This window comes from Ceratosolen solmsi, unplaced genomic scaffold, assembly GCF_000503995.2.
Source record: "Ceratosolen solmsi marchali unplaced genomic scaffold, CerSol_1.0 scaffold1, whole genome shotgun sequence".
Classification (NCBI taxonomy): domain Eukaryota; kingdom Metazoa; phylum Arthropoda; class Insecta; order Hymenoptera; family Agaonidae; genus Ceratosolen; species Ceratosolen solmsi.
This window is the reverse complement of record NW_011948415.1, coordinates 3,888,455-3,902,149: the sequence shown is the minus strand read 5'-3', so window position 1 is coordinate 3,902,149 and position 13,695 is coordinate 3,888,455. Positions and strand designations below refer to the sequence as shown.

Below are 13,695 nucleotides of genomic sequence, written 5' to 3'. Positions count from 1 at the left end.
AAAAGTTTTATCTTGTCTTTCTTTCTCTAACATTTTGCTTATTTCACTTATGTAATTATACAACTATTAGACTGCAGAAGTTTTACGTCAACTTAAAAGCGAAGAAAATTTATCCTTGATAAGAAAATAAAATTGAAAACAATACAAGTGTTTTCGTCTCCGCGAATTAGTTATCCTTAAAATTCATTTATTTTTATATCACACCTTTAGTATAATATACCAGATGATATAAGATAAACGTCAACAAGAATTTGCTGTATTTACCAAAAAAATCTCGCAAATGACAAGCGTGAATAATATCATTACAATATTAACATATCTAATTGAAGTTTATACTGAATTAGAAATTAAACAGTATCCAGTCTGAAAACAACTGCTAAATTTACAATGCTACCGTTAATTCAACAATTACTTAGCAATAATTAACAATGATTGGTTCATTAAAACATTTTACACATCCTACGGTCATTTTTACGTTTCTTCGTAAGTACAGCATCAATTAATTGGTTAATCCTACATTCATCACTCATCATCGATTAATTGCAAAATGCATAATCATACGTTCCTCTCAATTGTATTAAATCACAGTAACCAAGATTTTGTCGTCTCATTGGTATGTGCGCGAGCACCTTATAATAGGCCACCCTTTCGGCCAAATAGGAGCGAACTTATAGTTCCGAGTGTCGACTGTGCCATCGATTCCTTCGTAACTATTGGCGGTATCGAGCTGCCTCCGGATCCAGGACCTCCGGTACTTTGACACTGTTGCTTCACTTGCCCGAGGTCCGGCCTCGTCACGGACCTCGCACCACCGCTGTGCCGGAACTTCGTTGACAATATTTGCGTAGACGCAAAATTGTCGGTATCCTCGGTCTGGCACCTCTCGCTCTTCCCACTGACGGACGAGACACCAGATTGCGAGTCGTCGCTCACTGTCGAGGCGACGTAGCTAGAATCACTAGAGTTCCCCTCATATTCAACTTTCCTCGACATTGAATTCTTGAGGTAGGCGAACTGTGCAATCGGGCTCTTCCGCCAAGAGTAAAACGTCCCTTGAAGAGCCAATTGCGACATGCCTAAACTCGAGCTCGTTATACTGTCCATGTTCATCCAGTCTTGCTTTTCGATCTCTTTTCCCTTACCTTCGTTACTCTGCTGCTTAGCATTGTCGCGTCTGCTCTTCCTAATTGCCTCCGTCTGTCGAGGCGTATTCTGCGGCGTGTCGCCGCTGAAAGTGCGCTTCAAGAATTCAGCACCACTGTACAATAGGCCAAATGATATGGAGGAGGTCGACGGCTCCGGGGAAGCGGATCTCGAGTGTCCGGGGCTCCCGTCGGGGCTGTTGCACGGCGTCATTGTCGGGGTGAAGTTCTTATCGCCGTTTGGCGTGGAGACGCAGGAGGCGGTGACCGCCTTGATGCCACGCTCGTTCAACATTTTGGCGAGACCGAGGGTCGTCGAGAAAGTCGACGTTGAGTTACGACGACTGAGAGTGTGTGGCGTGGTGACGCCCGAGTTAACGCTTGTATTCAGACCGCTGTTAGGTTCGCTGGGCACGCGACTCGAGACGAGGCTCGAGGTGATGATCGTGTGATCGTCAGGATGCATTACCGTGCTGTTGGTGTAGGTATAGATCGAGCCAGTATCTTGAAAGAGTTTCCCCGGATTAAGATACTCCTCGTCCTCTTCAACATCGGTTAGGGTAAAGATCTCCAGGCCAAGATCTTCGAGGGCCCGACCGCCACGGATTTTTACACCGGGTCGGTCTTCCAGCAAGCCGCCTGAAAATATCATATTACATCATCAACTGTTCAAGTATCTTATTCGAGTACATTTTTTTTTTTTTTTTTTTTTTTTTATTCTTTTCTTGTATCGCCATATTCGTTCGGTATTTGCATTTTCACAATCGCGAACTCATAGAATTTCTAATAGTACACGTGTTAATTGCAAGCAAAATATTATAATAATATTGGTATCGATGGTAAATTGTTTGTGCTCGTCTCAAGAAACAATTGAATATAAAGAGGAAGAAAAAGGCGTCAACGTGCCTAATGTTGGCGTGGCAAGCTTTGACCAATGGTGCAGAGTTTGCGAGCCCTCCATCGGCTTAATAATCTGCAATTTCTCAGGCAGTCGCCAACTTGTCGAGCTGTTGCCGCTGAACCCACTGAAGTTGCCGCTACTACCAGTTGACATTATACTATCGGGCGTTCGGCAGCCAAACGGTATGAAATTCGGTGGTGTGTGAATGCCCGTGTCGTAATCGTAATTATATCCTGCCCCGGAACTCAAACAGGCACGTCGAGCCGATACTTCGGCGGGAGTCAAACGTCGTAGAGCTGCTTCGAGATCTGCCGCTCCGGGTATGCCCGGGACACCGACTTGCTGGGGCGCACTGAAATACATTCGAGCACTATTAGTTCGCAGTTTGTTAAACTACTTGTGTGTACATTGTGATCGTCGAGTCGCTGACTTTAAAATAATTTAGAAAATTCATTAAGCACCGAGTATTAATAATCTTTAATGCATTATGGGGTTTCAATAATTAATGCACCTTGTAAGTATATTATAAGCAATATTATAGAAATAAAGGATACATCAAGTGGCGGTAGTCGATACAATCAATCGATAAAACTATCAGTCTTACGGGTAATCTTCCGAATCAGTGAGAAGAGAACCCTCGCTATCACTGTGACCTGTAGAATCGAGACTAGGGAAGGTCGAACGAGCATTCTTCGATCGTCCTTGCAAAGTTGAACTCATACGTGGTCCTAAGGAACTGCTTGATATAGTTGATGTAGTCATGGAACCTATTCGCGGGAACTGCATTCCATCGGCATTGCTATTTGTCGAGTTTCTCGATGCGTTTTTTATAGTACTGAATACCTTTTTAAACGAAGGTCTGGAATAAAAATTCAACAAATTATAACTTTTTATTGGTTTCTTGTGTGCGTGTGCGCGTGTGTTTTAAACGTTAAAATTATCAATTGCCTTTCACGAGGTGTCTTATTTTTTATTATTTTTAATTTTAATTTTTTATATATGATTATTTACGTAATGCGAAATATCGTGAAAATGAAAGAAAGAGCTGCCATGATATAAGAGAAAGTGGGTAAATCCCAGGCTCGTTTTGAAAACAGAGTTGCTACTTTCATCACAAGTGCTGAATCACAAGCTGTTACAAGATTTCTTTTTGTTTTTTTTTTGTTTTTTTGTTTTGTTTATTCTCACTTATGGAAAATGCTATTTTATATTAACTAGTGTCATTTATAGTTGTGTATTTGATTGAGAAATTAGTATAAGAAAATCATTAAAACTTACATTCGATCAGAAATTATTCCCGAATCTAAACTCAATTCCGAATAAAGCGAGGATTCTAATTCTAAAGCAATGGAATCCGGTTGCGGAGCTGCGGCTAAAGATGGGAAAAGTGCTCCACCACGAGCTACTGGCATCGATCGTTTACGTTGATCTCTGAGTTGTTCTTGCGTTTCTGCTAGCATATTGACAACCTGTAAGTGAGAAATAAAAGCTGTCTAAATGCATGAAGACGTTCGAATTTTGAGGAACGTATTATGAATTGTACCTCGGAGTATCGATCCTTGAATTTGGCCAATTCATCGGCTAAAGCATTTTGATTTTCCTTCGTAATCACCAAGTTAGTACTAACGTCATCGTGTTCAGACATCAATTGAGCTAACCTTAGTTCGGTTTCCGATAGTTTTGCTGTTAAGTTGATAATTTGCTCGTGCTGAAGCCGATTCTCCTCTTTCTGCCTATCGAGCTCCTCTGCTATTCCATAAACTTCCATATTGGCGTTGGCTGTTAACATTTTTAATTCAATAGTCAATCTTTATTTTATAAATAATATCTTATTTATGTATTACAATTTTTCAAGCCGTTGATTACCCAATGTTGTAATCTATATATACATATATACATATATTGTATATAGCATATTTATTATTGGCAATATCATTTATAAATGCAAATAACATATGGCATGAAAAACAACTGGAGCCTTTATTGTACAAAATTAAATATATAATCTATTTAGATTTTATGCAACGCGTAGATATTAACAATGCACAATTTAAGCTTTCAGCATTGAATAAAATTTGAAATTTGCTATTGTAATAGCAATACTTATGGGGGGGGGGGGAGACTTTATACTTAAAAACAAACGTTATTATACATAATTATAGTTAAACGGTAAAACTCAAAAAGCTCAAAAAAATTGAAAATGTAATTTTATTATTTTAAATTATTTTGGTAACTGGCTAGGTGGAAAAACCAAGAATCTTTTCCCATAATTCACACAACGCTACGATAAAACTCTCAAGAAAATTGATTGAAATCTTAATAGCTCATCATTAATGTTACCAAATTCTTGGGAATTGCAAATGCATTATTACTCGACAAAGAATATGTACTGACCTAATTGATTAGTAATATCCTTAACTAAACGTGCCTCCTGCTCCTCACAATTGTCAGCTTCGTGCGCGAGCTTCGAAAACTCATTTCTCAACTGTTTGTTTTCATCCTCTAGTGAACTTATTTTCTTTTGCATGACATCGAGGTTGATGCCTCTGAAGCCGGTGGGTGTACCGGCCTCGGATCCGCCCGATTCGTCCACATCGTTCGTTAGCACCTGTATCAGTTCAGTTTTCTTGCTAACCTCATAAGACAATTGCGTTATCTTCTCGTTCGCTACCTTCAGTTCATTCTCGAGCTCCTGGACCGTCGTTTCAAGCTTTTGATTATGGGACAAAAGCTCCTTGCCGATTCGTGCGGTAAGTTCCAAATCCTTCTCTTTCTGGAAGCCATAGTGCGGTAAGTTTCAAGTGAAAAAATAAGACACTACCGCCTTATAATCGAACGCAAAAATCAAATAAAAGCGAACGTACAAATTGCAGAAAAACGTTAAAGCCAATTATTGACTTTTTTTTTGTTTTTTTTTTTTTTTTTTTTTTTTTTTTTTTTATACCAAACAACATTCAAATAAGTCGATTATTGTTAGATTTTCTATTTCAATATTTAGCATTATAATTAGCATATATATGTAAACACGCGCGCGCGCGCGCGTTTATGTGTCACTCTTATGAGCTATTTTATATATATGAAGATTATCAAGTATTAAGTTCTTGGAATATATAATTATATATCCGCGATATCGTTTATATAAAGTATAAATTGTTTGAATTTATCTTCGTATATTTTAACGGCGTTGAGTAAATTAAATTTGGAACAATTCATACATTTGAATACACATTTAACTAATAATGGAACATTATTGTTTTAATATACATTATATTCGTAAGTTTCGTAATTAATTTTATAATTAGATTTTACTTAATTATTATGGAATTCAAAATTATATTAAGTACAATGTATGTATGTTGATAAAAATTTTTAATACACAATCAATTATAATTTTTCAATTTTTTTTTATTATAAATTTACATATAACATAAACTTCTTGCGTTATAAGATAAATGGCGATGGTATTGTATTGATATTGTAAACTGTAAATATCATTAACATTTATGTGTAATTAAATGTACGTATTTAGACAAGAAAAGACAATGATGTCAAAACTAGGGTATAAATTTATGTATGACTTGTCATTATGAGATTAAGCAATAACGATGTTTACAACCACATTATCGTATTATAAGAACGATTAATCATTTTATTCCGCCACGAATGTATTGCAAAAATAGGTTTTCGATGATAATCGGCAAATTTTTATTTAACTTTCCATTGTTAATACATTTAATAAAATATTCTATTTTTAATATACCATATGTTAATATAATTCTAATATTAATTATAAAAGCATTTTTTTTAATAATTCGAACATCAAATATATGTCAAGAGGAGAAAATTTTATATACATTACTCAAAAAGATTTATTTTTGTTTATGGACATTAGGTAATAAAAAGAGTTTGAAAGAATTTTCTAATTATTGTCTTATATATATATATCTTATAACAAATTAGTAATTATGGATCTATAATATTAGAAAATTTCCAAACTATTTCAATTATGTAACCATTAGATTATTATTAAATTTAAAATATGCAATTCATTGTAATAGGATTTTTTTACAAGTTTTTGGATTTATATTATTAACGTGATATGTGATACCTAAAGGTCAATTACAATTATAGATTATCTAATATTTATATGAAAATCTCAATTTTCTTTCAATGACGATGGCATTGAATACCCGAATTTTGCGAGATTTCCTAACTTTGGGATTTATTTAATTTTTACCTCCTCCAGAAGCCTTGTCACTGCTTCGATATCATTATAAGTCTTGGTCATTTGGCTTACACGGTCACTGCATAGAACTGTAAAATGAAAAATAAAAGAACAAAATTAACAACATAATCATGTTTTATAATATATATATATACGAGGAATATTTGTATCTTTTGTATTTTCATTTATACATTTATACTTTATATAAGATATAACGTCCTTTAAGCTTCGTTGTCTATTATTATTATTACTTAGCAATAGGGGATGCATTTAATCGTGTAATGTAACAGCAGTTTTTAAAAATTCTGCCTCGTCACATATAACTCTTAAAGTATTGGTATAATTGTGCAAGAAAGCTATCGATGACCAATGTTATGTTTCCATTGGCAAACGAAAATAATAAATAATAAAGCCTTATTGAAATTATAAGCAATCATATGAAACCGAAGATATTCTTATAGATGAAAATGTACTGGCAATGCTCCGTGGGTAAAATAGCAGTAAAATTTATTAATAATATTTAATGCGAATAGTTTATGGTTGACATCGCAGTACCAGTGGTGAAACTTGTTGAAAATAAGATTTTCAATACAATTTTTGTTGCTTTTAATTTTCACTTTAAGCCGAAGATTTTTGCACAAGTTGTATAGATAATGATCTACATCGTATAAAGGTTTTTTAAATTAAGATATTGTAATCGCTAATTTCAAAAAAGAATTTCTAATTTCAGGAATAATATTCGCGACATGATTACTTTTCGACCATTTTAGTGCAAATTTTAAAGAAACGTTGTTGAATTTTAAACAAAATTCAAATGCCGAGATACAAAATCTAAGCTTCATTCACAAGAGTAAGAAGATATGTAAAAAAAAAACTTTGTGACTCATGTGATACCTAAAGAAGGAAATTACAGTTACTTTTGCTGGTACTTGGCAAGTACAGGGATACTTTACATTTAAATGCATATCTCGTTTATTCAGTGAATCAGTGTACATCGAACGTTTCCGCTAAGTAAGAATTTCGAGGCGTAAATATGTAGAAGCTCTCGGCCTCTAAATCTTTTCACCTTTTGTCAGAGTGACAGCGTCGTGCGTCGTCAATTACAGTGCAGTAGCAGCTCAGAAGTCACAGTAGTTACTTTGAAAGTGTTCAAGCTGTTCGAGAAAGAGCTCCATCGATCCGTCTATTTTTATATTACTAATGTAATAGCATTTTGTGCACTTTTCGTTTTATTCTTCGCAGACTCATTAACGATCCAAATATTTTAGGATAAGGGAAATATTTTGATAGGAAAAAATACGTGATTCTACCCAATCAACGACATGTTTATAGATAATCAACAGTTTTTGAACGCTGAACCCCTATATTAGCATATTGAATTTTAATAATTTTGTTACTTAATAAAAATATTTACACACCCGCGCGCGCAATGAGGCCTATTGGACGTATATATATCGCGGAATTGTATTTCGAAAACAAAATATTTATCATAAAATAATATTATTATTTTTGACATTATAATCCAGTCACATTTTCAACAGCGATTTCATTTTATGATGTCTGCTCATAGTGCTTTTACAGTCCGCTAAATATAACGTTATTGCAACGGTTAATTTCATTGTTAACACTTTCAGATTACTTTTAATGACTTAGTTTGTAAATAATACAATTAAATTAACAGCTTAAAAGCTTAATAATTCAACAAACTTTTCAAACAACGCGGGACAAATTATACTTTAAATCATTCATATATTTTTAATTTCTTATTGCGTTAATAATGGCAACTTTTTTTATACAATATATATGCATATCTGTTTAATATACGCTACATTTTTCAATAAATTATTACTTAGTAAGCACTGTGCGTGTTTTCAATTGATTAAGTGTTGAGCGCGATAAAATAAATAAAAGAATTAAATGTTGAAAACTAGAGATTTATTTTGTTTTAAATTTAGCATAAAAATTCAATTTATTGATTAAATCGAACCTATCGAATTGATTAAATTCTAATTTTGCTTATAATGCAAATAATATATATATATATCATTAATATTCTTAAATAATGCAAAATAATGCAAGACAAGTGCAATAAATTAGGAAAGCATATACAGTTTTTCATTCACAAATATTTAAAATATTGTAAAATAAAAAAAAATTTACGTACAAAATATCACAAGAGAATAGAATAGAATGAAATAAATAAAAAATTGTATGATAATTGGATAGCTTGTAAATGTAAATTTTGAAAAATAATTATAAATTATAATTATACTTTAGTAAATTATTATATTAAATTAAAGTATAAATATATATATATATATATATATATATATAAATAATATATTTAATTATTTTTAAATTTATTTATAATAATAATATAAATAATAATATAATAATAAATAATAAATTTATTAAAATTTAATTAAAATAATATTTATATTATAAATATAAATATAAAAAAAATATTAAATTAAAGTATAATGAAATATCACCATACTAAAAAATAGTAATAGAATTAATAATATTTTAATTCAATTTCAAATTATTTTACTTATTAATTATGAAATTAAAAATTGCATTTATTAAAATCTAATGTTATTATTATTATTTTTATTTTTTTTTTGAAATTCGAATTTTGTATTTATTATTCGTTCGTGAACAATTCCATGATAGTAGCAGAGTTTTCACAAATTTTTAATAACTAAAGTTAATTTTAACTTGAGTGATGTGAAGCGTATTTTTATAAAAAAAAATTTAGTTATTAACTCTACAAAAGTGCTATTAGACCTTAAATTTGTAACCAAATAATTAAACAACTTAATGTCAAAAATGAAATTATATGTATGCAAGACATAAAATGTGCACATATACTTGTATAATTATTTCCACATTTTTTAATTAAATATTTTTCAGTTATCAGAAACCTCTTCTTTAGCATAAAAGTGATACCTATACAATCAATTGTTTAATTTTCTGTTTCTTTTTACATTAAAAACCAATATTTTTAATAGAAGTATAAATATGTTTCATTCGATATCAATGTTTAGCCATACATAAATGTTTAATTATCACTAAGTAATATTAAAATGAATATGAGAGTATCGAGTGAAATACAAAAGGAATTTATATTAATTAGAATTCATTTTGAAATCATCATACTTTTACTGTTATAAATGTTCGTTTTTTCGAAGTGACATATTTCTAAAATACATCGACAAACGTCACAAATTAAGACGTATAGATTTAAATATTATAAATGGCCTGTTATTAATTGGCTAAGCAATGGAAGTCCGTTCAATGGAAGAATCAATTCCATCCAAGAAATTAAAACGATGAAATCCGTCGTTTCTTCGAGAACTAAAGAATATTTAACCAATGACGAGGAAATGTGCTCGCGACAAGATTGCATCTCTAAATTCTACGGGAAGGAAAGAGCCAAGTGTTAGCTACAGTACTGGAGGCGTTGAGCGGCGAGCCGAGGACAAATATGGGGGAGACGGGCCCGGCACCGCAGTTCCTGCAGCTCCAGGTCTGTGCGTGGAGGCTGCTGTCCTCGGTTGAGGCCGATTGGTTAGGCGAGGGCAGCGATAGCCGGAGCATTCCCGTGGCCTGGTGCACCTCGGCTTCGGTCCTCGGCAGATCATCGTCGTAGACATAGGGGTCGTCGTCCTCTTCGTCATCAGCCTCCGCTGATGTTTCTTCAGCGCGTTCCACGACCCTGTCCTCGGCGCAGGCCACCCTGACCTCGGCGCCCGTCCTCCCCTCCTTCTCGAGTGAAACTGACGATTCGGCCAGGATATTTATATTTACCTTCACTATTTTCGTCCTATTACACTTCTCCTTTTTTCTTCATCTGACTTCATCTGATCCCAGGCCAATTGTACGCTTTTTATCGTCACAATGGATGCCCATTGTTAACAATGTGATATGCGATATCGATCACTCGTTTAACGTTAATTACACTTCTATCAAAAACTGTTCTATCTCAAGTTAATGGTTCTGCTTGAACGTGGCTCGGTTTAGCAATTGTATTACAACGTCATTCGGATCACAGAGTTTTAAAAAGTTTATACTTAAAATTTTTCACAATTCATGGTAATGAAAACGTGGACTTTTTAAATTCAACATTCATGTATTATGCGTGTAGCTACGGATCTAGAAAGTAAAATTTAACTTGTATGAACAGTTTCGTCACCTTGTTCGGTGCAATGTAAAATTACAAACTAACATATTTAACATATTTGTCCCATATGAATATATACACACACACACACATATGAATATAATTTGTTACATATTAAATAGTTCGTAATAGGTAAATATATTTTCAAAAAACAAAAGATCCGAAAGCGGACAACATTATTCACGCAACGTGCATATATAATAAACCATTCTTATACGAAGTGTTTATCGAAATATAATTAACATATAAAAATATTTTCATATTAATCATAATGGAAATATCAGTATATTAGATCTCACAAGATTTTTTATTGAATCAATATACCGTTATCTTAATTTATTTGTAGACCAACTAGCGGTCTATCATTTTATTGAATTATTAAAACTTTTATAACAATAAAAAAACATTAACCCAATTTTTTTAATAATAACCGTATCCTTCACTGATTATTTTTATATTCAGTAAACTTATTTAAAAAAAAATCTCAGATTCAAAGATTTTAATAGGCCATACCGTGTAATTATAGTACATGTCAGCATTATAATAAAATGTTCATAAATTTGAATATCTTACAGATAAATTACATTTACAAAATTAATTATTGTATTATAAATGTACAGAATTGTTAGTCTGTTAATATAGAGCAAGACAATCAAAATAAGTTCAAAACATGTGAACAAAGATTTGGTCCATAACTACGTACGGAAAAAATGTGAAAATATTTAAACGATGTAAAGCCAGAAAAAAATTTACTTCTAGAGTAATGTGTTTTTAATTTCATGTTTTATTATTTTTAAATTAACGTCGCTTTTTTTTTCTTTTTTTTTTTAATTTAAATTTCAGTACAAAGCGATGTGCATTAAAAACATTAAATTAAATTGAAAAAAAGAAGAAGAAGAAGAAGAGACTTTTAGTACCGTCGAAGAATCGATGTAATTATTTATAAAATACCATCTTTTGCTCTTCATAGAACATATAATCTATTTCATTTCGAAGAACAAAACAATTATGTCATTAATAATACCTAATAAAAATATAATTTCAATTGCGATAAAATTATTTCGGTATCTTTATTCATAAATTAACTATAATAATTCTAATTAGGTCATAAAATGATTTACGTCTGGTAAACTAAAGCGACTTTATTTTATTTCCAACTAAAGAGACATATCTTGAACTTTTATATAGAGGCATTTTATTAACATTCTAAAACAAAAAAAATTATATAATAACACGTATCATATAAATTCAGCGCAATACAGTTAATTTCTGTTAAAATACAATAATCGAAGTAAATTAGTTATTACAGTGGCAACAATAAAAATTCAGCCTTATTTAGAGTAGAGTAAGAAAACTCATTTTAATTATATTAAAGACATTTTATTAATTTAATTGATATTAATCGTAAATTAAATTAAATTTTTGAAAGATGAAAATTGTTGGCGCGCATCTCATTAATCATCACACGATTCATTTATATAGGTAAATGGAATAAGTATAAGCACTGCGATTTAATCTAGTCAATATAAAAATATAATATTAATCACAAGTAACGGATTTTCGTATTTTCTTATACCGTATATCAATTAGCCGCGTATAATTACACATCGCGTCATTAAAAGAGGAGCGGAAAAGCCACATCAGTTGTTCGTTGATTGGTAGGTTAACACGATTGAGAGTCACTCGGCTTGGGTTACTGTTTTTTAATATTGGGTTTAAGCAATCGTTTAACATATTATTTCATTCGCATATCAACAATGTGTGGAGTAGCAGAACAGATCGGAAAACAGAAGAGAATAATGAGATATTTACAAAGTTAATGCTATATGAACACTTTTTCATAAGAAGTTATTTTCTACGAACGCACGTGTGCGCATAAACACAAAACTTATTTTTAAGGCAAAACAAATTTCACCTTGAAACGGATAATTAGACAAGAGAACAAGGGTTTCACTAGAATTTTATATCATTAATAATTGTTATTCTTCTTCTTCTTATTATTATTATTATTATTATTATTATTTTTTTTTTTTTTTTTTTTTTTTTTTAAAACCTATTAAGGTAATGTATAATTTTATGTGTATTTTATACTTATTTAATATTTTAAATTACGTATAATGTAATGGTATAAACGTATTTATGAATCTTGGGATTAAAATTTAACCGAATAAATGCAAGAAGTTTTGATCGCAATCGCATAGAATACACGTTTATGCATTTTAATACTCTTTAGTTGCGTGGAATTTAATTTTGATATAAAGTGTAATATTTATATAATTTTATGGTTTAACCGACTTAAACGCACTTTCGGTAAATTAACATTTTCAAGGTAACTGCATTGATTATACATTAAAATTAAGGATATAAGAAATATAATGAAATGTATATTTTTCAATGTTTCAAGTTATTAAAGAAATTTGTTCAAAGCTTTTCAACAAGCTAATAAACCAATAAATATAGTTGAAATAACATTTACGTTCGCATTGGACATTTCAAATTTTACATAATATTATTCCTCAATATTGCTAGAATAAAAATGCTATTATGTAAACAATTAGTTATATCAAAGTAAGTTATATCAAATAGAAAATAGTTTTAAATAAAAATATATGCAACGTACTGTGGTTTTTTTTTTCTTTTTTTTTAGACATATAAAAAAACGTATAAATTTAAAGAAATTTGTTCATACAATAATCAACGATCGATACTTTTCATTGATTTTTCATTTCAGTTATGTAAGTAATAAAGTTCCCATTAATCTGACACAATAAAGGTAAAGCGATATCAATTTTCGAAATTTCCAATTTTCGAAAAGTGACGAAGATAAATTTACTATTATCTGAAACATTGGAATTTCGTGACATACGTCATAGAGCTTATAAATCGAGCAGAATTTATTGAATAAGAAAAAACTAAAGTAAACCTGACTTCACTTGCTATCTATCTCTACTCCCTCGAAACGTACTGACCCAATTAAACATTGTAAATTTCAGAACTTGTTATGTTTCCCATTTGACCGAAGTTGATCAAATTTTCAGTCAATTATTTATTCGCTAAAGCTATTCTATGTAGAAATTAAACGGATGCATTAGCATGTAACCGTAGCGTTTCACTATTGACAAGTAATAACAAAATGTCCAGCTAATTCTCACCGGATATTTTGAATTTTTCAGTTTCATCTGGTAATGCGAGGTGGATCAACGATATTAAGTTGAATAGTCACAAAAATAAAAAAAAATAAAAA

General features: G+C 31.3%; 1 protein-coding gene across 5 annotated transcripts in view; it reads right to left on the bottom strand.

Annotated features, from left to right (window-relative positions):
* The window catches only part of milt (trafficking kinesin-binding protein milt), a 55,628-nt gene continuing 41,933 nt past the window's right edge, over nt 1-13,695 (bottom strand). For all 5 annotated transcript variants that reach the window (XM_011507652.1, XM_011507656.1, XM_011507653.1 and 2 more), the window contains 7 exons: nt 6,281-6,357; nt 4,438-4,816; nt 3,587-3,822; nt 3,322-3,512; nt 2,648-2,902; nt 2,049-2,395; nt 1-1,781 (listed from right to left, as the gene is read on the bottom strand). In XM_011507652.1, coding sequence (XP_011505954.1) covers nt 631-1,781; nt 2,049-2,395; nt 2,648-2,902; nt 3,322-3,512; nt 3,587-3,822; nt 4,438-4,816; nt 6,281-6,357 — 2,636 coding nt within the window. In that variant the 3' untranslated portion in view covers nt 1-630. The remainder of the gene's footprint in view (nt 1,782-2,048; nt 2,396-2,647; nt 2,903-3,321; nt 3,513-3,586; nt 3,823-4,437; nt 4,817-6,280; nt 6,358-13,695) is intronic.